The sequence below is a fragment of the Cherax quadricarinatus genome, chromosome 66, assembly GCF_038502225.1.
Source record: "Cherax quadricarinatus isolate ZL_2023a chromosome 66, ASM3850222v1, whole genome shotgun sequence".
NCBI lineage: Eukaryota > Metazoa > Arthropoda > Malacostraca > Decapoda > Parastacidae > Cherax > Cherax quadricarinatus.
In genome coordinates this window covers 14,464,979-14,492,204 of record NC_091357.1, presented here as the reverse complement: position 1 = coordinate 14,492,204, position 27,226 = coordinate 14,464,979, and the positions used below count along the sequence as shown (strand labels likewise).

General features: G+C 39.3%; 1 protein-coding gene across 2 annotated transcripts in view; it reads right to left on the bottom strand.

The window, feature by feature from the left end:
* The window catches only part of LOC128704108 (uncharacterized), a 474,983-nt gene extending 451,937 nt beyond the window's left edge, over window positions 1-23,046 (bottom strand). For both annotated transcript variants that reach the window (XR_011393856.1, XM_070099111.1), the window contains exons 1-2: window positions 22,658-23,046; window positions 9,159-11,103 (exon numbers count right to left, since the gene is read on the bottom strand). Coding sequence is in view for 1 of the 2 variants with exons in the window: in XM_070099111.1 (XP_069955212.1) it covers window positions 9,159-11,071 (1,913 nt within the window). In the remaining variant the exon portion in view is untranslated. The remainder of the gene's footprint in view (window positions 1-9,158; window positions 11,104-22,657) is intronic.
* Window positions 23,047-27,226: the final 4,180 nt, after the last annotated feature.

The window sequence follows — 27,226 nt, the reverse complement described above, 5'->3', positions numbered from 1 at the left end:
GCCTGCACTTTAAAGGAGGGGTTTGGGATATTGGCAGTTTGGAGGGATATGTTGTGTATCTTTATACGTATATGCTTCTAAACTGTTGTATTCTGAGCACCTCTGCAAAAACAGTGATAATGTGTGAGTGTGGTGAAAGTGTTGAATGATGAAAGTATTTTCTTTTTGGGGATTTTCTTTCTTTTTTGGGTCACCCTGCCTCGGTGGGAGACGGCCGACTTGTTGGAAAAGAAAATTATATATATATATATATATATATATATATATATATATATATATATATGTATATATATATATATATATATATATATATATATATATATATATATATATATACACAGTGGTTGTTCATAATTAATCCGTTCCTGGAGCCGTTATTATAAACGAAATTTACGATTTACGAATCAATTTTCCCCATAAGAAATAATGTAAATACAATTAATCCGTTCCTGACACCCAGAAGTATTAAAACAAAAAATTTTTTAACATGAAATATGCATGTAGTACATAAACAATACAATGGGAAATGATGAATGAAACATTAACAGCATAACACTTACCTTTATTGGAGATTCTTCTTAGTGTATGGGAGACTGGAGGAGGAGAGAGAGTGGATTGTTTATAGTTTGGAAGGGGAATCCCCTTCCATCAACACCTCAGGTACCATTTGCTTTTCTGGGGTTGCTTCTCTTCTCTGTTTCTTAATGCCACTAGGACCACCTTGAGAGTCACTGGAGTCCTGTCTCACAAAATAACTGTGGAGAGAGCTCTGTTTCTGGCGTCTCTTTAACACTTCCCTAAAATGGCCCAAGACTTTGTCACTGTACATGTTGCCAACCTGGCTTGCAACAACCTTGTTAGGGTGATGTTTCTCCATAAAGCTTTCCATCTTACCCCACATAGTAAAAATCTCTTTAATTTCTGAAGAAGGCACCTTCTTCCATCTCTCTTCCTCCTCCTCCTCTGCAGCAAGATTCTGAGCTGCGATGTGTTGCTCTTGCAGCTCCTCAGTGGTGAGCTCTTCAATGTGGTCTTCCACCAATTCTTCCACATCCTCCAAACTCACATCCAACCCCATGGAACTCCCCAGTGCCACAATTGATTTTACAACAGACATAGGCTCATTAGGGTCAGTCCCAAATTCTTCAAAATCCCTCTTGTCGACACAATCTGGCCACAATTTTCTCCAGGCAGAGTTCAAAGTCCTGGTAGTCACTCCCTCCCAAGCCATACCTATAAGGGTTATGCAGTGGAGGATGCTGAAGTGTTCTCTCCAAAATTCCCTAAGGGTCAAGTGAGTGTCTGTGGTCACAGTCAAGCACCTGTGAAACATTGCTTTTGTGTAGAGTTTTTTAAAGTTTGCAATAACCTGCTGGTCCATGGGTTGGAGGAGAGGAGTGGTATTCGGGGCAAGAACTTTACTGTGATGAACCCAAACTCCCCGAAAATTAGGTCATCCAAGTTTGGAGGATGAGCAGGTGCATTGTCCATTACTAGCAGGCACTTGAGATCCAATTTCTTTTCCAGGAGATACTCCTTCACACAAGGGCCAAACACTTCATTGAACCACTCGACGAAAATTTCCCTCGTGACCCATGCCTTACTATTAGATATCCAAAACACACACAATTTACTCTTCATAACATTGTTTTTCCTGAACACTCTGGGATTTTCAGAATGGTACACTAGTAATGGCTTCACTTTGAAATCCCCACTAGCATTAGCACAGAACATTAGCGTCAGCCTGTCTTTCATAGGCTTGTGTCCTGGTATTGCCTTTTCCTCTTGTGTAATGAAGGTCCTCTTTGGCATTTTCTTCCAAAAGAGGCCTGTTTCGTCACAATTGAACACTTGTTCAGGTTTCAGTCCTTCAGCCTCTATGTACTCCTGGAATTCATGCACATTTTTCAGCCGCCTTGTGGTCCGAACTGGCAGCCTCACCATGCCTTACCACACTGTGTATGCCAGTACTGTTCTTAAATCTCTCAAACCAGCCTTTGCTGGCCTTAAATTCACTCACTTCACCACTATTTGCAGGCAATTTCTTTACCAAATCTTCATGCAACTGCCTAGCCTTTTCACAAATAAACGAAGTCATAAGGGTATCTCCTGCTAATTGTTTCTCATTTATCCACACCAATAATAACTTCTCAACCTCTTCCAGTACTGGTGATCTCATTTTTGTCAGCATAGTTACTCCCTTTGCAACAACAGCATCCTTTAATTCATTTTTCTTGGCCACTATGGAACATAAGGTTGTGTAGGGTTTCTTATACATCCTGGACAGTTCGGCCACACTTGTACCACTTTCATATTGTTCAATGATGGTTTTCTTAAATTCAATCGTATTTCTCACCTTCTTTACCACAGGCTTGGCACTAGGAGCTTTCTTTGGAGCCAGTGTAGCTTATTTAGTACTTGCAAGCACTAAAATAAATGGAATATTATGAAATATTTCGCTGGAGCACGTGAGGGGACCTTCGCTCATTGGTAAACAATGCCAGACTGGCTGCCGCCCTGGCTCACACCGTGGGTACGCGTCCCGGACGAACTACGACTCGCGAGTCAACCTATGAAAAGCGAGTCCATGTTTATACGAAAATACCTCTATGATTGGCGAATTTTACGATTGCCGGGAACTACGAAAAGCGGGGGACCACTGTGTGTGTGTGTGTATATATATATATATATATATATATATATATATATATATATATATATATAGTGTGTGTTCCATATGTTCCCACAGTATACAAATTGTAAAGGCCCTTCAATTATTTACTAACTAGCAAATACTACGAAATACGTATAAGTATTTGAGAATAAGAGCAATGTTTTCTGAATGTCTAAAAGCACTACTGATCTGCTAAATGTACTCTGGCATGTTTGTCCCCTAGACAAACCATTTAAATGACTTCTTAATACTTGATACTATTTCACCTTTCTGGGTGTTTGTCTGTTTTATTGATAAAAAAGATTCAGGTTCACACATGTGGTAAAACTTTACAATGGGAATCTAAGCACTGGCAATCATGTGTGATGAATGGTTTGAAAAACCGACAAGTTGAAGATTTAGACACTTATGCAGCATATGGGAATCTTTATTCAATCATATTAGAACCTACATACAAATCTGTCATTGAAAATCTGATTGTGGAATGCCTTGGCATAACACAGGCAAAAATATGTAATAGCCTATAACTATATAATCAGACCAAGCACTAAACCCAGCAATAGCCACAATCTATTGTTACTTCCATGAACATAATGTTAGCAATCCACTGGTGTTCACTATCATAGCCTATAGCTCATGTTACTTTCATAAATGTAGTCTTCATTAATCTTCTGATATTACCAATCATTAAAAAATTATATTTAAATCTATTGTTCCTTCATGAACACTGTTAATAAGGCAATGTGCAGTTTATGAAATTTTATTGAGAGAATTCGTCCATGTGCCAAAGTATCGGTATCAGTGGGTAAAATCCATTTTTATGGTGAAAGCCATTTTTATCGGTGCAAAACAGCCGATACTTTAAAATATTAATATTATAGGTGTGTTTAACCCTTTGAGGGTCGACAGGCCCTCTCCGAAACTCGTTCTCAGGGTCGGCCAAATTTAAAAAAAAAAATATTTTCTCTTACGAAAAAATAGAGAATCTTTTCCCGATCATAAGGACACCAAAAGTTTGAAATTTGATGGAAAACTTACGGAATTATGCTCTCGCAAATTTAGCGGTCTCAGCGATTTTTACGCATCGGCGATTTTGCCCACTTTGAGCCCCATTTTCGGCCAATTCCACTGTACTAGTCGACAAAACACATGAATATTTCGCTAGAACTCCATTTTTTCTATCGAATGGGTGCAAGAAACCACCCATTTATGAAATTCAACTATCCAGTACAGTGGTCAGAATTTAGCAATTTTGCCAATTTCACACAAATTTCAAAAGATGCCAATTTCTGAATAGGGTCCAGAATAAACAAGAAAGACATTCCTGGCACTAAAATGACATTTCCTCTGGTCATTAGTCACGTCTCAAGGCCCCTCTTATATTCTTTTGCTATCCACTTTGAATTTTTATTCTCACGAAAAATATAAGATTTACTGTTATGCAGACTACTGCATTAGTGTAAAAAATGGTATAAATATTATTGGTGCACTTGTAAAAGAATATTAGACTCGCCAGTTGACGTGTATTGCACGCTTGGCACGATTTGTTTACTTTTGAAATTTAGTAAAAATCAAACATTTCTGCTACTTTGAGCTCAATTTCAAGGTACCTTTCATTGTAAAACCAGTCAAAATCATCTCAATTTCTGTAATATGTCTTCCATTCTATAAAATGAGACCAAGAAAACTAGAATACAACAATAAATACCATACGAAAATACAGTGCAAAGTCGCTGTTTTATTCCAAAAAAATTGTCAAAGTTTTTTTTTCTCATTATGCACTGTGTGCTGCAGGATTTTTTTTAGACTGTGCACACTGACCACATAGACCCATTCTTTCATATGAAGGCCTACCAGCTTTCTCCCACTAGATTTGAGGGCGCTAGAATTTAGGCGTACTAGTACGTCAAAAACCCTGGGTCGTAAGCCGTACTAGTACGTCTGAAACCCTCAAAGGGTTAAAAATATCAACATTAACACTATCTCATGATTTTGAAGGTTACACACACATACACAGGGATTGGATCTTCAGCTCAAGATCTTTCACACTTCTGCACTTCATCAGGAGCTATTCTCAGAGGAACGTTAACGTGTTGATGCTGGCCTCTTCCACCAGAAGAGGCAACCATATGATTAGTTTGCTATAAATTCAATTGCATAATAAGTGGTTTTCTTCTGAGCTTTATAATGTATCAAATTATATCTGAAGTATAATAAGATCAAATTCAAAATATAATCAATTTGAATGTATGACTGACTACTTTGTACAGATCACACAATAATAATAAAATTTCATTCTAACATCAAAACCTACAATAAATTCAAATATTCAATACAGAAAACTGAAAATACCTCCACACTCCCATTATAAAAACATGAGGTACATACACTGTCCCTAGAGGCTACAGACCCATAAATCAATAAAACACAGTATACTGTACTTTTTTTTTTTTTTTTTTTTTTTTTAAAGTTGGCCTTCTCCCACCGAGGCAGGGTGACCCAAAAACAAAGAAAATCCCCAAAAAGAAAATACTTTCATCATTCAACACTTTCACCTAACTTACACACAATCACTGTTTTTGCAGAGGTGCTCAGAATACAACAGTTTAGAAGCATATACGTATAAAGATACACAACATATCCCTCCAAACTGCCAATATCCTAAACCCCTCCTTTAAAGTGCAGGCATTGTACTGCCCATTTCCAGGATTCAAGTCCGGCTATATAAAATAACAGGTACATCCACTATAATTCCAAAGCATGTGTACACCAAATATGAAGCAAAATTATTTCCCAAAGTGACAAATGAGAGGATACACAACTTTATGCCAAGTAATAGTTCAAGTTTCAAAGTCATCATGATAATATGCATTTCCAAGCTACCTCCAAGGAGACAGAAAAAAAAATTGAGACCCACATATCCATGTCCTTGTTCTAAAGCTACCTCACATAAAGCATTTTTCTAAAAAATTTTAATTACTAAGTTTTTCTTAAATGGTATGAGACAATGTAAATACTATATACCTGTAACTGAATGTAAATGATTACAGAGTAAAAAACAGCCTCTCCTCACTTAGCGACATACTCATTTACCAACGACTGACTTATGACAGGCTCTCTGACCAGTATGCATACCTAAATAATGTATATTATAGATGATTTCCTCTATTCTGTTTTATTAACATACAGTACACGGCGGTATAAACACTTACAAATATGCCAGAAATGTTATAAATGGTGCAAAGGTGACATTAAAACAATATCAAAGATGGTTGACACAAACCACTACCATTATAATATGCTCCTCACTTAGCGACGAATTTGTTTACCAATGTGGTCTTAGGAACAGAACTCTGTTGTTAATAAGTGAGGAGAGGCTGTGATTAACACAAATGATAGACCTGCATTTTCAAATTTTAAAGACATTATTCACATTACAGTACATTCCAATACAAAAGTTTGAATCAATCTTAGCCAGAGGTGTTCTGAAATTAGGGTGCATCTAATTTAACTGACCCTAAAAATCTAAATTGTGTGACAAAATAGGATACAAATATATAAAAAAAAATTACTTACCAATACCCATTCTCATTTTCTTGTGAAAACAATGTACATCATATGTGTTTGGTTAAGGTTTTTGGGGTGGAATATTGACATTAAATATGGCAAAGCCACAAAGTCTCAGTTAGAATTTGAATACTGTAGTACGAAATTCAATTTAGTACAAATTATAAAATGATACTAGACCTTAATGATACCAGACTTAATGAGAGTCAAAATTCAGTTTGTATGAGTTTGCTGCCCACCCTGCTTACCCAGTTGTCAGTACAGCTCTGCATATTGTCGTGTCAAGACATGCCACAGCTAAATTATATTTTAAATTTTGATAAACTGTTGCTTCCCTTCTCAAGTGCAAGCTGTTGTTGAAGAAATAACAGACATCGGAAGGCAGCTTGGTTTCCATGAACTAGACTACAAATGTACATGACTTGCTTGAATCACACACTCAAATGACTGATAGAGACCTCAATTTAGATAAACAATAAAATGTAATAATGTTTTCATTGTTCAGATTATAATATACTTTAATAAGAAATACATTTTTTTTATCCTTTGGTAATATATTAAAATATTTAATTACATGTATCCCTTACCTCTGACGAGTTTCGAGAGTCTTACTGCTCTCGAAGCCTGGACATGGGTACTGCAGACTGTATTTTCATTGGAGTGGGATTCATTATTTATACTAATCAAGGCTTTGCTGAATTTAAATCCTTTAAAAGTATGACAGAATTTGCCAAGGTCATATGGAATAATTTTAACATTTACTAGTATATGATAATTCACTAATAGTACCTTACCAAGTGCTATCACATGAGAGGCAAAAAAATCTTTTTTTTAATATATCTTAAATATTAGAGTTATTCAAAGATACTCGACTTTATCAAGTACCTACATACATACCTACTTTACCATTTTATCCCTCTTGCTAGTACAGTAGTTATGTGCGTTAACCCTTTGACTGTCGCAACCCCCAATCCTGAGGTGTCTCCTGGTGTCGCAAAATTTAAAAAAAAAAAAAATATTTTTTCTTATGAAATGATAGAGAATCTTTTCCCGATTGTAATGACACCAAAAAAAAAAAAAACGAAATTTGATGGAAAACTGACAGAATTATGCTCTCGCGAAGTTAGCGATCTCGGCGCTGTTTACAAATCGGCGATTTCGCCCACTTTGAGCCCTATTTTTGGCTAATTCCATTGTTCCAGTCGCCCAAACTCATAGTTATTTCTTTAGAACTCCATTTTTTCTATCGATTGAGTACAAGAAACTGCCCATTTACCGATTTCAACTATCTAATAATGTGGTCAGAAATTTGCAATTTGGCCAATTTCACGAAAACTAAAAAATATGACAATTTCAAAATAAGGCCCAGAATGAACAATGCAGACATTCCTGGCTCTAAAATAACATTTTCTTTGTTCATCAGTCATGTCTCCAGGCCCCTCTGATATTACTCTTGCTTTCTATTTTGAATTTTTATTCAAACAAAAAATAGAAGACTTACTATTATGCAGACTACTGCAATATTGTAATAATTGTATAAATAACATCAACCCATTCATGACTGCATATTAGAATGGCTAGTTGGACATTTATTGGACAATGGCATCATTTGTTTACTTTTGAACATTGGCAAAAATCAAACATTTCCCCTACTTTGAGCTCCATTTCTAGGTTCTTTTTATAGTAAAATCAATCAAAATCACCTCTATTTCTATAACATGTTTTCCATTCTATCAAATGAGACCAAGAAAACGAGAATACAACCATAAATACTACACAAAAATAGACCACAAAGTCGGAATTTTAATTAAAAAAAAAAACGGTCGGAGTTTTTTTTTTCTCATTGTGCACTGCGTGTGCCAGGATTTTTTTTATATGGTGCACACTGACCACACAGACCCATTCTCTCACATGTGGGCCTACCAGCTTTCTCCTGCTTGATTTGAAGCCGCTAGAATTTATGATTATATATACGTCAAACACGATACCTCGTAAGACGTATATATACGGCCGCGACAGTCAAAGGGTTAATACTAGCTAGCATATACAGAGTTGACTGGCTATAAATAGTTCCAGAATTATACTCGGAATCGGTTATACAAGTGAAATACAACCAAATAAAAAAAGCCTGAGTGGAAGGTATTAACTTACTGAATTTGCATCAAGTCTTTAAAAATGGAAGAATGTAGCAACAATTTTTTTAATAAATGAACGTACAGGCCAAGAGTTGTTATCCTAGTTCAGCTCATTTCAAAGCCCAGCCCTATACAAGGTATGTATACAACCACCTCTGGGATGCGACTCACAACAGTCAGCTAACACCCAGGGCAACTACGTACGTATTGTACTGTCGGGTGAACAGGAGCAACAGGTTTAAGAAAACATGCTCAGTTCCACCCGTGCTGGGGATCAACCCCCCCCCCCCCCACCTCCAGTATGAGAACTGAGGGCGTTATCAACTGGACACCAGCTGGTAGTGGAGGTGGGCTTAAAGCAAGATGTCTTCAAGCTGCTCTCGTTTCTCACCACCCCTTAATTCTGACACACCCTTCCAAGACTCTTGACAGATTGACGACCAGATTCCTTGTCAAACTGAGTACGGAGCACCTGAATTCCTCAAACTGATAGAATTTTCCAGGTACCAAAACAAAGTTTTACAATTCTTTGAGGATCCAGGCTTTAAAGTTTTGGTATTCAACTGTACAGAATTAAATTTGCCAGCTTGTAAAATATTTTGCATTTTTAACTAATGTAAACTGATGGCAAAGTAACCTGATAGGGTAGGCACAAGTTTGCATGCAGTATATAATGAGCTGTTAACATTTGAAAAATTTCAATAGGGAAAACTTCACTCAAGGCTTTTCATATTCTAAACAACATACACTAAGCAAAACTAGGGAAAATGTACAGCACTTACCTGACGTAGACAACTTGTCCATTAGTGATCACCCTTCTCCAGCCAAAGGGTACAACGAGTGGCATGAAGTTCTTGTTTTCTGCAGCTGTGTGCACTGTAGGAGTGCATGTAGGCAAATTACTACACATGGCATTTACAACACCCACAGTACCACCTGAGCATCCCATCATATTGGCATGATTCATGTTGGCACTAGCCATTTTTGTTCCTACAGGCACCATGGTCATGTTACCTTGCATGGCATTGTTCATCATAACTGCTTGCTGCTGATGCTCAGGAATCATAGCACCAGCCATCATATGTTGCTGCTGTTGCTGTTGTTGTGGATGATGACTTTGTACCCCCATGACATTGCCACAGTGGCCACTATTTTGCCCTCCCATCACTAGGTTACTTTGACCCATCACACCTTGCCCATGCCCGGTGTGATATTGACCACTCATCACATTCACATTTCCACCTTGCTGCTGGGCAATATTCATAGGCTGCCCCTGCATCATATTCATGTTGTGAGCTTGCATAGTGTTAACCCCAGATTGTGCAGCGACCATGTTCATACCCTGGCCTGGCATCACGTTGACATTGTGAGTACAAGTGTTTTGACCTGGCAGGACCTGCCCATGCACTGCATTCGTCCCCTGTCCCTGAACCATCCCCCCAGTTTGCATCATGCTCGGCCTTTGCATATTGTTTACACTCATTCCAGATCCTTGTTGCATCACATTCATATTCTGACCTTGCACATATTGGTATTGCTGTTGCATTATTTGTAACTGTCCACCTTGCATCTGCACATGCTGTACTGTGTTCACTTGATGGAAGGCCTGTACAATGTTTTGATTGTTGTACACGCCAGCTTGATTCACCCCATTTGGATTATTTCCGCCATTTGACTGACAGGCAGTATAGTTTGGGTAACAATTGTAACTGTTTGGATTCATTGCTTGCATGTGGTTATTCATATACTGTGGATTGTTCATTAGGTTAACTTGATATTGCTGACTATTACTGAGCAGACTATTTGTTTGTTGTTGCTGATGATGATGCTGCTGCTGCTGCTGCTGTTGCTGCTGCTGACTATGCTCTGCCTGACTATCTGAGCTTAAACTACTACAACTAGACTCTGCCGTTTCTGATCTCACCGAGTCACACCGTGAGATAGTTCTTGGACGAGCAACCACCATATTATTCATCATCGTTGTGTTGTTACAGTTGTTGGTCATTATCTGATTATTCATCATCTGAGTGTTACCAATCATAGCAGGATTGTTGCCCATATTTGCATTATTAACTTGCATCATCACACCATTTTGTACATATCCATTCATGGTACCCATTACACTGACTTGATTCTGTAGGTGTGGTTGCTGTTGATGGTGCTGCTGTGGTTGCTGTTGCTGTATCTGTTGCTGCTGTTGATTTAATGCTCTTGTGTGCTGCTGCTGCTGCTGCTGCTGCATTTGCTGTGACTGTTCAGAGGCATGCACAGTGACAGTGGTAACATAGTTACCACCTGGTAAGTATTGCAGCTGCTGAGATGCCTGACTTGTTGGAAAACAATTATTAGCTCCATCTAACCCATTCATTTTATTCATAAGGAACTGTTGCTGCTGCTGTTGCTGCTGCTGCTGCTGCTGAAGGCTGTCATTCATCTGCATACTGTAACAAGGTTGCTGTTGCTGCTGCTGCTGTTGTTGTTGGTGGAGTAATGGGTTAGAGACTCTAAAGCCATTCAACATGTGGGGGTTAGTGGGCTTGACCGGATGAGGCGTGATCATGGGACGCTGTGGTCCAGGTGCCCCTCCCGGCCCAGCCTGACCGCCCCCCTCGCCTGCCACATATACCACCACATTGTGTGGCGGCTGCAGCTTACCACCACCACTCTCTGCTGGTGCTGCCGGTGCCTGGGACATGCTGCACTCGCCCCATCTGCACCATCACGTGTCTGAAAATAAAATAACTTTATATATCTTTTGGCAGTACAGTAGTAAAATATCATTCAACTATTAATACAGTACAGTATTTTCTGGCATACAAGGTGTGCTTCCCCCCCCCCACAGAAAAAAGTTTCGTAAAATCACCCTGCACCTTATACAGTCTCTCCTCGCTTAGCAATTTATACTCGTCTAACGACACCTCAGACTTACGGCGGGCTCCCTGACCAACATTCATACTGAAATACAGTGGAACCTCAACTTAAGAGTTTAATCCATTCCATACCTTTGATATACCTTTGAAGAATTTCGAGAGTATATCTACTCTCTGAGCCTGGCCATGGGCTAGGCTCATCTGGTGCTCGCTTGGTCAACCAGGCTGTTGCTGCTGGAGGCCAGCTGCCCCACATATCCATCACAGCCTGGTTGATCTGGCACCTGGTGAAGATACTTGTCTAGTTTCCTCTTGAAGGCGAACACTTGTTCCAGCAGTGTTTGATATCTTCTGGTAAGATGTTGAAAAGTCTGGGACCCTGGATGTTGATACAGTGTTCCTTTATTGTCCCCACCGCACCCCTGCTCCTCACTGGGTTTATTTTACACTTCCTCCCATATGTCTCACTCCAGTATGTTGTTATGGCACTGTGCAGATTTGGGACCAAGCCCTCGAGTACCTTCCAGGTAGTATATATTATCATGTACCTCTCTCTCCTCCGCTCCAATGAGTACATGTTCAAGACTTACAGGTGTTCCCAGTAGTTTAGGTGCTTTACTGGCTCAATGTGAGCCGTAAACGATCTCTGTATTTGTTCCAGCTCCAATATTTCTCCTGCCCTGAATGGGGCCGTCAGCACTGAGCAATATACATGACCTAGCTTGTAACTCAATTTGCTCATATATCAAATCAATTTTCCTCATTTAAATTAAATGAAATGCCATTAATCCGTTGCAGCAGAATTTCTGCTCTCAGGAGGCAGGGCTAAATACTTCAATGTAACACTAATATCAACTCTACAGCTTATTTATCTATCACAACTGATCTAATATGACATAAACAATATAAATAACATAGAAACATGGTACATATACTCTAAAATGAATAAAATACGTCATTATGTGATGAGTGGTGGCAGCCATTGCCGCTGCCACACTGACCATATCTTCCCATTCTTCCCCTTCTGAAAATGGAGTGTTTAAGAGGCTAACTGCACTAGATCACTAATTTCATAAGGAAAACAGTGAAACAATGTATATTTATAAATAAGAAATATTGCATAAAAACAATAAAACATAATAGAGAATGTAAAGAAATAATCTGGTTTTATAAAGTGTATGTACGCTGGCAGAGGTGGAGGTGAAAGACAGGCTACTTGCTACACTCTTAATAACCCTTTCAGGGTCGAGAGGCCCTCTACTAAACTTCTCAGGGTCGAAAAATTTTTCTGGAAAAAAAAAAAAAAAAAAAAAAAAAAAAAAAAAAAAAAAAAAAAAAAAAGATATAGAATCTTTTCCTGATCATGACACCAAAAGCATGAAATTTGATGAAAAACTTACAGAATTATGTTCTCGCGAAGTTAGCGGTCTCGATGTTTACACATCGGCAATTTTGCCCACTTTGTGCCCAATTTTCGGCCAATTCCAGTGTACTAATCGACAAAAGTCATAACTATTTTGCTAGAATTCCAACCACCCATTTACTGATTTCAACTATCCAATAAAATGGTCCGAAATTAGCAATTTTGCCAATTTCACACAAATTTCCAAAGACATCAATTTCCAAATAGGGTCCAGAATAAACAAGACACATCCCTGGCACTAAAATAACATTTCTTCTGTTCATTAGTCACGTCCCCCAGGCCTCTCTTACATTTCTTTTGCTTTCCACTTTGAATTTTTATTCTCACAAAAAAGAAAAGATTTACTGTTATGCAGACTACTGCATTAGTGTAGAAATGGTATAAATAATATCAGTGCACTTGTGAAAGAATATCTGACTCGCCAGTTGATGTATATTGGACGTGAGGCAAGATTTGTTTACTTTTGAACTTTGGCAAAAAAATCGAACATCTCTGCTACTTTGAGCTCAATTTCAGGTACAGTGGACCCCCGCCTTACGATATTAATCCGTTCCTGAGAGCTCATCGTAAGCCGGAATTATCGTTATGCGAATTAATTTTCCCCATAAGAAATAATAGAAATTAAATTAATCCGTTCCGACACCCCAATGAAAAAAAAATTTTTTTTTTTACCACATGAAATATTAATTTTAATACACACAAACCTCAGAAGACATGCACAATTACTACTCTACTAAGAATAGAATACATGACACTTACCTTTATTGAAGATCTGGTGATGATTGATGGGATGGGAGGAGGGGAGAGTGTGGAAGTTATTGTTTAGAAGGGGAATCCCCTTCCATTAGGACTTAAGGTAGCAAGTCCTTTTCCGGAGTTACTTCCCTTCTTCTGATGCCACTAGGACCAGCTTGAGAGTCACTGGACCTCTGTCGCACAACAGATCTGTCCATAGAGCTCTGTACCTCCTGTTCCTTTAAGACTTTCCTAAAATGGGCCATAACATTGTCATTGTACAGGTTGCCAACACGGCTTGCAGTAGCTGTGTCAGGGCGATTTTCATCCATAAACGTTTGCAGTTCAACCCACTTTGTACACATTTCCTTAATCTCTTTTTTCAATTCCATACTAATTCTTGCCCTTTTTACCACAGGGATGGAACTAGAAGCTTTCTTGAGGTCCATGGTGACTTATTTCGCAGTTACAAGCACTAAAAACACTGGGATAATGTGAAATGTACCGAATGTATGCGTAGATGCGACCACACTGACTGGCTTGTAAACACTGGCGCTGAGGCCACACGTGGGACGCGTCCCGGACGAATCACGTAAGGCGAGTTTTTTGTGTGGCGAGGCAAAATTTTTGCGTTCCAATGCTTTGTATGGCGGATTTAACGTAACACGATGTGTTCATAAGACAGGGGTCCACTGTACTTTTCATTGTGAAACCATTCAAAATGAAACAATATGAAACTTGGTAAGCTGAGTAAGCGGGGTTCATTTATAAATGTCTTCGGAGGCTTCTTACTTTATTTGCAAAGTCGTGGTGGGTACACAGGCTTGTGTGTTTGTGCCCATGGCCCGGGAGGGCCATGCCCACGAAGGAGAGAGGAGTGAGGCTGTTGACCGAGTCTAGGCCACTGAGAGAGTGAGAGCGAGTGGGACCGGCATCCCACTGACCTGGGCAGGCCTAGAGAGGGCAGAACCTGAGTGCCGCAAAACATGAACTAAGCTGGCAGACAGCATAGGCTGTCTGTGCAGAGTACAGGCTGTCTACATTTGCTTGGCCACCTACCTCGCGTCGTCCCAACACGACAATATTGGTGGTACAAAAAACTCGGTCTCTCTCTCGCAGGAACAGGGCACAGAACACAAAATAAAAAACACATATATATATATATATATGGACATGGAAAAAAACTTCCTACAGGGAGGGAAGAAAAAAACATGTGGGGTGTGCTAAACATCGTGATCATAGGCAGTTAGTGTCGAAGGGCATCACTGCACGCCTTCCTGCGTCTGGACAGATACTGCAACACAGGAGACATCGCTGCGGCTGAGCTGTGACATAATGGGGTACGGCCTCCTCTAGAACGGTGAAGCAGTCATCGTAGGAGCCACTGCAGGTTTCACTCAACCTGGGGCACGACATGCTGGTGCCCCCGAGTGAGGCGTCGTTAAAACTCGGCAACTAGGCAGGACTTCTGGCAAGCGACTCAGGAGGACACTTCTCGACTGGTACTGTCGCTGGGGCTGTCACTGCCGGCGAGCGTTTAGTAAGTCATGGCAGAGATGACTGGGCGAAACATCAGGGAGTCGTAACATACACCAGACTGCAGTGAGCGAGCTAGCAGTCAAAGTGACATGTTTGTGCAGGAGCTCACTGAAACTATGACACGAGGCTGACACAGCGCCTGCCGACAGGGGCTTAAACTGCGGCTTGACCAGTGTCATTCTCTTGGCAGTTGGAGTTATAGCAGAGGTTAGTCTAAGCGTCCCCAGACTTGTTTCCCTACATATAACTGCGCTCTGAAGGTCTGGAAGTGAAGTGAAACAAATCTCGATGGGAATCGTAGCAGGTACGATTCTGCAGAACATCTATGAGCGACGAGCATAAGAGCTTTCTGTACAAGGGGCTCATATGCTCAGGGTTGACTAGTATCAGATGTCAAATGAGCTGGTCACACGGGGTGACAAGTAACACAGTGGTGATACTCTGGGGTCTGGGCTCAAGCCCACACTGAACACATGGAAAACTTTACACACACCCGCAGTACAACATGGCTTAAACTAGCAAATGATGCTTTTCTGTGCACAAAATTGACACTATGCCATACACTAACATGTGAGAACACCGAGTGAGAGGAATTAATTAACACGACATATATCTTCTTTCAATCTTCTCGACAATACTGACATAATTACTGAAACACTTGATGTGACATCATGATATGTCAGGTGTGATGTCAGCAGCACTGTGATGTCAGCAGACATCTCGAGGTGACGTCAGGCAGACATCATGACGTCATGAAGTCGGGCAGTAGATCACAGCATGTGGCCTGGGACGTCTGGCTCGGTAACTCATGTGGCTTATAGATCCACGTGGTGTCGTCCACACCCCACGTTGCATCGGGATCCATGTGGCATTGTGATCTACGTGGCATGCTGATCCACGTAGCTTCGAGTGGCCTCGGGCACTCGGATACACAGCTCTGGCAATGAATTCACATGGAAAACAGCAGAAAACACAGCAGAGGGAGCGAGTACATAGTGGTGAAATGTGGTGGTAGGCGGGTGAGGTGCGAGTGAGGCGAGGAACGGACACTTCCTCCTCCTCTCCCACAAACACAGGGAGACACGCACACTGGACGCACAAGTCACCACAAAACTCACCTCTGGCTTGCTGAAATACCTGTGCTGAGCTGAACAACAACAGCAGAACATACAAGTGACGCTGAACACGTGACTTGAGAAACAGCGTGGGACGCTCTAGTGTGAGGTCACTTACAATCCTCGAAATTCAGCAAATTTCGGCTAGATCCTGCTTGTACCTGTGTCTGGATGCTGAAACGTGCAGACACGACGTCAGGATAACTCGTTGAGAGACGGATGTCTTGTATAGTAGGGTGATGAAGTGAAGATGACTTCATCATATTTCCTTCCTCTCTCGGGGCAAACACACTTGCTGTGACCACCGCTTCCCACCAATGTGAACGAGGTTATTTGGCGTTTCTCGTAGCGGGTGAGTGAATGATACGTCTTCTCAATTTCTGTAATATGTCTTCCATTCTATAAAATGAGACAAGGAAAACTAGAATACAACCATAAATACAGTGGACCCCCGGTTAACGATATTTTTTCAATCCAGAAGTATGTTCAGGTGCCAGTACTGACCGAATTTGTTCCCATAAGGAATATTGTGAAGTAGATTAGTCCATTTCAGACCCCCAAACATACACGTACAAACGCACTTACATAAATACACTTACATAATTGGTCGCATTCGGAGGTGATCGTTATGCGGGGGTCCACTGTACCATAAGAAAATACAGTGCAAAGTCGCTGTTTTAAACCAAAAACACGGTCAAAGTTTTTTTTTCTCATTATGCACTGTGTGCTGCAGGATTTTTTTTGTACTGTGCACACTGACCACATAGACCCATTCTTTCATATGTAGGCTTACCAGCTTTTGCTAGATTTGAAGGCGCTAGAATTTACGCTTATTAGTATGTCAATAACCCTGGTACATAAGCCGTACTAGTACGTCGGAAACCCTGAAAGGGTTAATACCACACTTTATCGCTGAACTTAACTGCTACACTTTTGACCCTTTAACTGTCCAAACGTATAGCGTTCCGAACATAGATCTACATTCGATTTTACATGCTTTATGTAAAAAAAAACGTAGATATACGTTCGGAGAGCTACGCGAGCGAACGTAGATCGACGTTTGGACAGTTTAGCCCTTTCAGGGTCCAAGGCCCAAATCTGGAGTCACGCACCAGTGTCCAAGAATTTTCAAAAAAAAAATTTGTTATTTTTTCTTATGAAATCGTAGAGAATCTTTTTGTGAAGGTAATAAAACAAAAAGTACGAAATTTGGTGGAAAATTGACGAAATTATGCTCTCACGAATTTTGATGTGTCAGCGATATTTACGAATCGGTGATTTTGCCGACTTTGACTCCCATTTTAGGCCAATTACATTATTCCAATCAACCAAATTCTTAGCTATTTCACTAGTATTACTTCTATTCTATCGATTGAGCACAAGAAATCGCCAAGTCAACTGTTTCAACTACAAAATAAAGTGATCGGAAATTGTTAATTTGGCCAATTTAACACAAAGTTCAAAATATTCCAATTTCAAAATAGGGTCCAGAATAAACAATGTAGGCATTCCTGGCACTAAACTAACATTTCCTCTGTTCATTAGTTATGTTTTGAGGCTTTACAAATAAATTCCATTTTGATTTTTTATTCACATAATGAATTTTTATTCACACCAAAAAATAGAAGATTTACTGTTATGCAATACTGTAATAATTGTATAAATATCATCACCATATTTGTGAATGTATATTAGACCCACCAGCTGACGTGTATTAGATGTGTGAGGTCGTTTGTTTACTCTTGAATATCGGCAAAAATTTAACATTTCCGCTACTTTGAGCTCAGTTTCAAGCCATTTCCAGTGCTAAAACCAATCAAAATCATCTCTATTTCTGTAATATGTCTTCCATTCTATCAAATGAGACCAAGAAATCGCAAATACAACTATAAAAAACATACGAAAAAACACTGCAAAATTGCTGTTTTAATCGAAAAATCATGATTTCAGTTTTTTCCTCTCATTATACACAGTGTGCTGCAGGATCTGTTTTATGTGGTGCACACATACCACATAGATGTATTCTCTCATATCTAGGCCCAAATGTACCACTCACAGTTGATCAGAGTGAGCTGAGCTCATGGCGTAGATCTACGGTTTGGACACTCACTGTAAAGCCGTAGATCTACGGGACGGACCCTGAAAGGGTTAAGGGTTAATGCTACACTCTTATTGTGAGGCAGTACCAGCATAGTATAAGTATGTACTACGCTTGTACTGCCTTGCAAACAACCTACACACCTCACACTTCACTCGTGTTTATCTATGATTTCATGCTTTAATTCCATGGACATCATCCTCTTTTTCTTCTCAGCACTGTCCTTTGCACTTGCTTTCTTAGGTCCCATGGTAAGAAAAAAAAGAAATTTGGCAAAATAACTAGACAAATTGCAAGCAAAACAAGAGATATGCTTCCACAGTAAGGTAAACTGCACTGCGCCAGTTGGCAGCATACTGAAGCTCCCTCACCAGCGTCAAGGTTCCTTGACGCTGGTGAGGGGCTCTTGATCTAGGTACTAATTGGATCTGTGCTCCTATTCCCTAAATTAATAATAGTAACTATGATCATAATAATGAGTCGACTGGTGTGAGTTGCATCCTGGGACAAATCTGACCTAACTGGCCCAAAATGCTCAGTATAACAAGTGGCTTTCTATATAGTAGTATGTCATTGATGTCAGCTAGGCCTGCATATGTACCATGTACACGTACTTGTAGTAAATATTTTTTTTTTCAATAAGCCCGCTGGCTCTCACTGAGGCAGGGTGACTCAAAAAGAAAGAAAATCCCCCAAAAGAAAATACTTTCATCATTCAACACTTTCACCTCACTCACACAAAATCATTGTCTTTGCAGAGGTGCCCAGATACAATAGTTTAGAAGCATAAGAACATAAGAAAGAAGGAACACTGCAACAGGCCTACTGACCCATGCAGAGCAGGTCCATGTTCCATCCCCCCAGATTAGCCCAATGACCCACCCAGTCTGGTCACCTCCACTCAAGGAAGGAGCACAGCACCAGACCCAGCAGCACAAGCTAGTCCGGTCAAACTCACACCCACTCATGTATTTATCTAACCTATTTTTAAAACTACACAACGCTTTAGCCTCGATAACTGTACTCGGGAGTTTGTTCCACTCATCCACAACTCTATTACCAAACCAGTGCTTTCCTATATCTTTCCTGAATCTGAATTTTTCCAACTTGAAACCATTGCTGCGAGTCCTGCCTTGGCTGGAAATTTTCAGCACGCTATTTACATCTCCTTTATTTATTCCCGTTTTCCATTTATACACCTCGATTATATCCTCCCTAATTCTAAGCCTTTCGAGAGAGTGCAGATTCAGGGCCCTCAGTCTATCCTCATACGGAAGATTTCTGATACAAGGAATCATCTCTGTCATCCTCCTCTGTACGTTTTCCAGAACATTTATATCCATTCTGTAATACGGTGACCAGAACTGAGCAGCATAGTCTAAATGAGGCCTAACCAAGGATATACAGAATTGAAGAACAACCTGAGGACTTCTATTATTTATACTTCTAGATATATAAAGATATTTAGTTATGCAAAACAACCACTGTGAAAGAATAGAGAAATTCCAAGCGCTTTCGTGACTACTCACATTATCAAGGAACAACATTAATTGAAAATGTGAGTAGTCACAAAAGCGCTTGGAATTTCTCTATTCTTTCACAGTGGTTGTTTTGCATATTCTGAAATCACCTGTTTACTGTGATCTTATTGCATATTTAGTTATACGTACATATATATAGTAACATACCCGTCCAAACTGCCAATATCCCAAACCCCTCATTTAAAGTGCAGGCATTGTACTGTACTTCCCATTTTCAGTACGCAAGTCCGGCTATATAAAAATAACCAGTTTCCCTGAATCCCTTCACTAAATATTACCCTGCTTACACTCCAACTGCTTGTCAGGTCCCAAAAACCATTCATTTCCATTCACTCCTATCAAACACGCTCACAAATGCTTGCTGGAAGTCCAAGCCCCTCACCCACAAAACCTCCTTTACCCCATCACTCCAACCTTTTTGAGGACAACCCCTACCCCACCTTCCTTCCCCTACAGATTTATATGCTCTCCAAGTCATTCTACTTTGATCCATTCTCTCTAAATGACCAAACCACCTCAACAACCCCTCTTCAGTCCTATGACTAATACTTTTAGTAACTCCACACCTCCTAATTTCCACACTCCAAATTCTCTGCATAATATTTACACAACACACTGCCCTTAGACAGGACATCTCCGCTGTCTCCAACCGCCTCCTCGCTGCAGCATTTGCAACCCAAGCTTCACACCCATATAAGAGTGTTGGTACCACTATACTTTCATACATTCCTTTCTTTGCCTCCATGGATAATGTTAAAAATCATAATTTATAAATATTAAACCTAAACTAATCTTATACCTCATGCAACCATTGTAGAAATTTAAAACTTTAATTTGTAAATTCAATTGGAATAAACCTCTCTTGCTTCCTAGTTTTCCAATAATTAATTATAAAAAAATTCATGGTTCCAATCTATCACTGGCATTTTATGGACATTTTATGTCATCATATATTGATGTTTGTACATATTAAAATGAAATACAAATGTTACATACTTACTAAAATTACCACTGCATACTGTATAAATTATATACCTAAGAAATAAATTAATTTTGTCTGGCATAATGAGCGACTTGAGTTCTCATTAAAATGTCACTGACATTTTGTGGGATTATCCTAGGTAATTTCCACTATGTATGATAATTGTTCTTATGTGTATCTGTATCTAAATAAATTTACTTACCTAGACCATAATCAAAATGAGTAAAAATCTGCATGGTATATAGGAACTAGTTAGATTCTGCAGGTCAAAGATTTCTTTGGTTTATTAAACTCAAAGGGTTAATAACCTAGAACAGCCTAAGAGAGCTATGCAAATACAAATACATATACAAATCTTTTTTTCAAAATGGTATAAAACACAATCTCAAGACCCATATAGGATGCATAGCATTTTGGGCAAAACTTAGGATATAGTGTACTTAAAATTAAGTTTTATTTTTTATATTTATGGGTCTATTACATGGTATTAATATGAAAAACAAAGATACAAGTTTATTCATAAAAGAACGAATTAAAACAAAAGCTTTTGTTCTAACAACGCGAGTTAATCAATTCAATCACAATACAAAATGTACGATTCTGTAAAAGTTAACTGATAATTATTCTGGCAACATGGACATAAGAAATAAAGACATTTAGTACGATTATCAGCACAACAACTATGCCTAAAAGAAGGAAAATACAGTATTATTTCATAGAGTAAAATAAACTGAGGGCCCACAGAATGCACTGCTTTTACTATACTTAAAATTTATTCAGACAATTCAAAATAACATTCATAATAAGAAAATATAAGTGTCAAGTTTGGCTGGGTAAGTGGTACGGGTTCCTTGAATTAATACAAGATATAAGAAAGTATATGTCTATCTAGTAATAAATGGTAGTTGAAAGGAAAGCTGGAAAAAAAAAAAACAGGGCGAGAACTGGAAGACAACAGAAGGTTTCAGGATTTACTTGACATTGTATATTACTGAAAGGATCATATTACGGTAAGGAGGGGCGATTAAAGTGTGGCTTATATATTGGGGAACTAAAATCCTTCCCTAGGATGCAACCTCCAACACTTTCAAGCTGAAAGCTCTATCACTTTAATTTGTGGAACAGATACACTAATTTATTTTGTTAAGCAGAAAAGCTTGTGTAAAAACTTTCCTTAAATTTTGTGTAGTAGTGTAACAGCATTAAAAATTAGTTTAAAACTCGTCTATGATTCACTGTCATTGTGACATGTATTTTACATTACTTCTTAATGAAATCTATTATTTTATATCATATTTAAAGTTTTATGGAGTAGCCTCATAATATTCAAATAGATCTTTTAAGAAAAGTAATTCCCTGCAGACAACAAGTTAAACCTTTTATATAAAAATATTTTACATTACAATAACATGGGGTGGTCCTAATATTTTTAGTTATCCAAAATTATTTTAAAATTTTCATATCAGAAAACATGTTAAAAAATAATGAAGTGGAATTGTTATTTTTTTATAACTGAAAAATTATATTATACCAATAGGTAATTAGAGGTATTATTAAATAAGGGTTTCCTTTATGGTCGATTTATCATAAGATTAAGCAAGTTTATTTAGGCACAGGTACACAAGTACAATTACCAGTGTAAATTACCTTATGATAACCAAAAAAAAAACAAGGTGACATTTACATTGGGTTCCTACAATATATTAAACGGATTTACATACATTGCTAAAACAGTAAGACGGACAAAAATTTATGTCGAGGTGCTGCATGAAAACTGAATTGATAATGTTAAATGACAACTACAGTAACATAGATGACGTGTGTTAGAGGTGTCTTGGGGTTGACAAGGCTGTGTGATGGCGTGTACCTGCTTAACATTAATTTATACGTATATGACAGACAAGCTGACACTGTAAAAAACATTGTGGAAGTACCGTAGTGGGAAAAGATAGGTTGGACGGGTTTTGAGGATTGTTACCTGGCTAGCTCAGCTGGTGAGGTGCATGTGTGTAGTGGTGGTGTTGGTGGAGGTGTTGGAGGTGGTGTTGGTGGAGGGTGACACCAGTTCACCTCCACACTCCTCTCCTCCCTCCCTGCAGCTAGAGCAACAACCCACAACGTCTTAACATAACACATCACAACCCGAGGCTCCCAGATCACTCATAATCGCCTCCAGGTAAGCACATCATTAATATTTGCATGTTTCAAGGTTGCGCACAATATTACGACACAGGTAGCACCGGGGAGACCTCAAACACGCCTCACGTAGCGTAATAGAGGCTCCCTAAGTGATCATCACGACACAAGGTACGCGCATCTTAACTGAAATAAAGCCCGTCCACAACTGTGTTGGAAGATGGCAGCTGATTACCCATAATGCCGTCTGCGTCGCCGCCTCCAACACTCAACCAACACTGCGCAGCAGACGATGTTTTTTACCGCGCCCGCCACCTTCAAACTCCTGTACTCACCCACTTGTATTTGAGGGAGTCGACACTCAGCTCCCGGCCCCGCTTCTAGGCTTCAAAATTACCATGTACTTACTGGTCCCTTCGTTTTCGGGCTTTTTCATACCTACTCTTGAAACTATACATGGCGTTTGCCTCCACCGTCTCCTTGTCCAACTTACTGCACTTGTTTACTAGGATAAAACCTATTTTCTAACTTTCCTATGACTCACCTGCGTTTTTAGCTTCTACTTATGCCCTCTCACACTTATGCCTCTGATTTCTTACAGTCTGTGCCTGTAAGTTTTCAGAGTATCTTGTATATCATTATCATGTCTCCCCCGGTCCTTTGCTCTTGCATGCCCCTCAAGGGAGGTTCCTTCAGGCTGGTGAGGGGCTCTTGATCTAGGGAACTGGATCTGTGCTCCGGTTCCCTGAACTGAGCCTGAATACCTTCCATCCACCCCAGGCGCTGTATATTATTATTATTATAATCAAAAAAGAAGCGCTAAGCCACAAGGACTATACAGCGCTGCAGGGCAGGAAGGAAGCAAGGGCATCAGGTGGCAAAAGGGAGATGGATGAGTAATAGGTTACGGATAACAGCGGTGTAGTGGATGGTGAAAGGGTAAAGGGCAGCAAGAGACTGAACTAGAAAGGGCTGAGGGGAGTGCGAAAAGTATCATCAGAGTTTGTGGAGTAAATCAGTCGTTGTCAAGAAGTCAATGAGAGAGTCAGGATTAAAGGAGGGTCCATCAGCAAGAAGGGAAGGTAAAGAGAGTAGTAGAACAGGCGCTGTATAATCCTACGGGTTTAGCGCTCCATGATAATCGTAATAATAATAATAATAATAATAATAATAATAATAATAATAATAATAATAATAATAATAATAATAATAATAATGCTCTTGCACGGTTATTAAGTCTATTGTTCAAATGTAAGAATTATCAATAATTTATCTTCCGTTGAAGACAAAGTTCTCCAAATTACTGCTGATCAGTTGGGCTATGGTTTTTATTTTATTTTATCAGAAGGAAAAGCTAAATTTGTACGGGGGCCATATAGCGGGAGGATCTCAGGTTTCATTCAAGAAATGAGATGACAAGTCCAATTACTTTTTGTCAAGTGCCCTCACAGGCATCAAAGCACCTTCCTTTAAATTGGATATAAATTCTCTGGAAAATGTACAAAGGAGGATGACAAAGTTGATCCCATGTATCAGAAACCTTCCCTATGAGGATAGACTAAGGGCCCTGAATCTGCACTCTCTAGAAAGACGTAGAATTAGAGGGGATATGATTGAGGTGTATAAATGGAAGACAGGAATAAATAAAGGGGATGTAAATAGTGTGCTGAAAATATCTAGCCTAGACAGGACTCGCAGCAATGGTTTTAAGTTGGAAAAATTCAGATTCAGGAAGGATATAGGAAAGTACTGGTTTGGTAATAGAGTTGTGGATGAGTGGAACAAACTCCCGAGTACAGTTATAGAGGCCAGAACGTTGTGTAGCTTTAAAAATAGGTTGGATAAATACATGAGTGGATGTGGGTGGGTGTGAGTTGGACCTGATAGCTTGAGCTACCAGGTCGGTTGCCGTGTTCCTCCCTTAAGTCAATGTGACCTGACCTGACTAGGTTGGGTGCATTGGCTTAAGCCGGTAGGAGACTTGGACCTGCCTCGCATGGGCCAGTAGGCCTGCTGCAGTGTTCCTTCGTTCTTATGTTCTTAAATTAATATGGTATCTTTGTCGAACTGCGTGCAGGGAGCACTAGCTACCTGACTGATCAATCCATCAACCAGGTCTGGCCTGAGACCGGTTATCAGAGGCAATGATCACCGGACCTATTAACAGGCTTGTAAATACTGTATTATATCTCTCGGTGAAATTATCTTCAAGTGTATCTATTTAATATAGTCTGTCATAAGGTATAATTCATTATTATCTGGAATTAATAACTTGTCTTCAAGAATTTGGTGCGTTTCAGTCAGTGCTTTATCCGAAAGAGGTGTCACCCGTATAATAATAATAATAATAATAATAATAATAATAATAATAATAATAATAATAATAATAATAATAATAATAAATCTTTATTTCTACAGGTACATGCTACAACTGATACAAATCTAGCTGACAACCTTGGCATACTACACAGAAAGCCCCTTGTTATGTAGAGAATTTCGGAGAACTTGGGTTAATTTTGTCCCCCAGGCTGCGACCCACCCAGGTACCTACTTGCTGCTAAGTGAAGAGCACCAACATGCCCAACGTTTCACCCGTGTCGGGTATCGATCCCGGACCCCTGAGTGTGTGTGACCTGAGTGCGCTACCTGAGCCCTCTGCATCTAAATGCATGCAAGCCTGGTATCTCAAAACTCTCAAGAAGCTAGAACTCAACCCAGTGAAACACTAAATTAAGGTGTCCCGTAGCTCAATTGTTAGTGCACTCAGCTCACACACACTAAGGTCCAGGGGTCGATCCCCGGTACGGCTGGAAACATTTGGACGTGTTTCGTAAAGGCACCTGCTGTCCATGTTCAGCTATCAGTAAATTCGGTGTCTGGGTGTTAGTCGACTGGTGTGGGTCATATCCTGGGATAAAATTGACCTAATTTCTCCGAAATGCTCTGCATAACAATTGGCTTTCTATATAGTAGTATGTCATTGATGTCATCTAGGCCTGTATACCTTGTACATGTGCTTGTAGTAAATAAAGATATTATTATTATTACCGAAATGCCTAGCCATGCTAGGTGTTCTAGTGGTACACTCTGTAATTATTATTTTACTACATGTAAACCACACAATAACCAAATTCTGTAAACTCAGCATTGTAATCCTTATAGAGAATAAACTTTGAATTTGAACTATATAATTCTTTGAAATGTTGTTGGAATTTTCCATAGAGTTTTATGCTTAAGCATTCACCCCCTTCCCCAATGTGGATACTAGAGTGGTGCAGTTCCTCCAAGGTTTTTGTACGATCACTTGAAAGTGACGCTTCTTATCGGAGGTATGTAAAATAGTTCATTAGCACTGCAACTTATTTAGCTATCAACTTTGCGGCCCAGTCCCTGGACCCATTATGCGCCTCTGTAATATTTTGACTACCGCCCACAGGATGGGTATTGAGTGCATAATAAATAGTTTATTAAATTAACTTATTGGATAAAAATTTTCAACACTGGTTTATCTTGCTTAGACGAAGGATCAGATTTTCATCGGTCAGGGAATGTACCAATTTGCCGGCTTTATAGACCAAATCATGATACAAGTTGCCATGCAGTATCTTGAGAATGCTTCGTGATCATCTTCAAACATCTTTCATGCTGGTGTATCTTACATAAAGGTTTACCTTACTGATGGAATCTCGAGATGCAACCTGCTAATTTAAAAATATTATGTTGTATTTTTCTATCCAACCGCTTCGGAATAACTATTCTGAGCAGCTTCAAAAATTTAATGATGAATCTAAATTTATTCTGGACTGTACAACTGCAAATTTACTAATTTCATACCATAATTATGAGAGTAAGGATTTTTAGTTCCTGTACATATAACTGAAATTACATCTTCAAATCGGCTTCAAACCGATGTAATTTGCGTAAAGCAACCCAAAATCAATGAAAATCTTCCTTTAAGCAAAGTAAACCATCAATAAAAGTTTGAAGCCGATCACAAGAGGTATTCTCCAGTTATGGCTAGAAATGCAGCAATTCCAAGTTTATTAACTATGATAGGAAATTGCTAAATTCGCATTTACAGAGCCTAGGCCTACAATGTACCTATTTATAAGTGTATCAACCATTAAACATTGATGCTGTTTAGAAGAGGTACACAAGCTGTTTAATAGGAAAGTGGGGGGAAGGGTGGTAGGTATTCAGGCTTAATTCAGGGAAGTGAAGCACAGATCTAATTCCCTAGATCAATAGCCCCTCACCAGCATCAAGGAACCTCCCTTGAGAAGTTGACTTTCTCGAATTATGCCATGGACACCAAAATCAGGAATGGTCTATGTAAAATTGTCCAATGAGTACCTGCACATACTATTAGTTACATGAATCTTTCCCTGGCTACATTAATATCAGCTTTGTA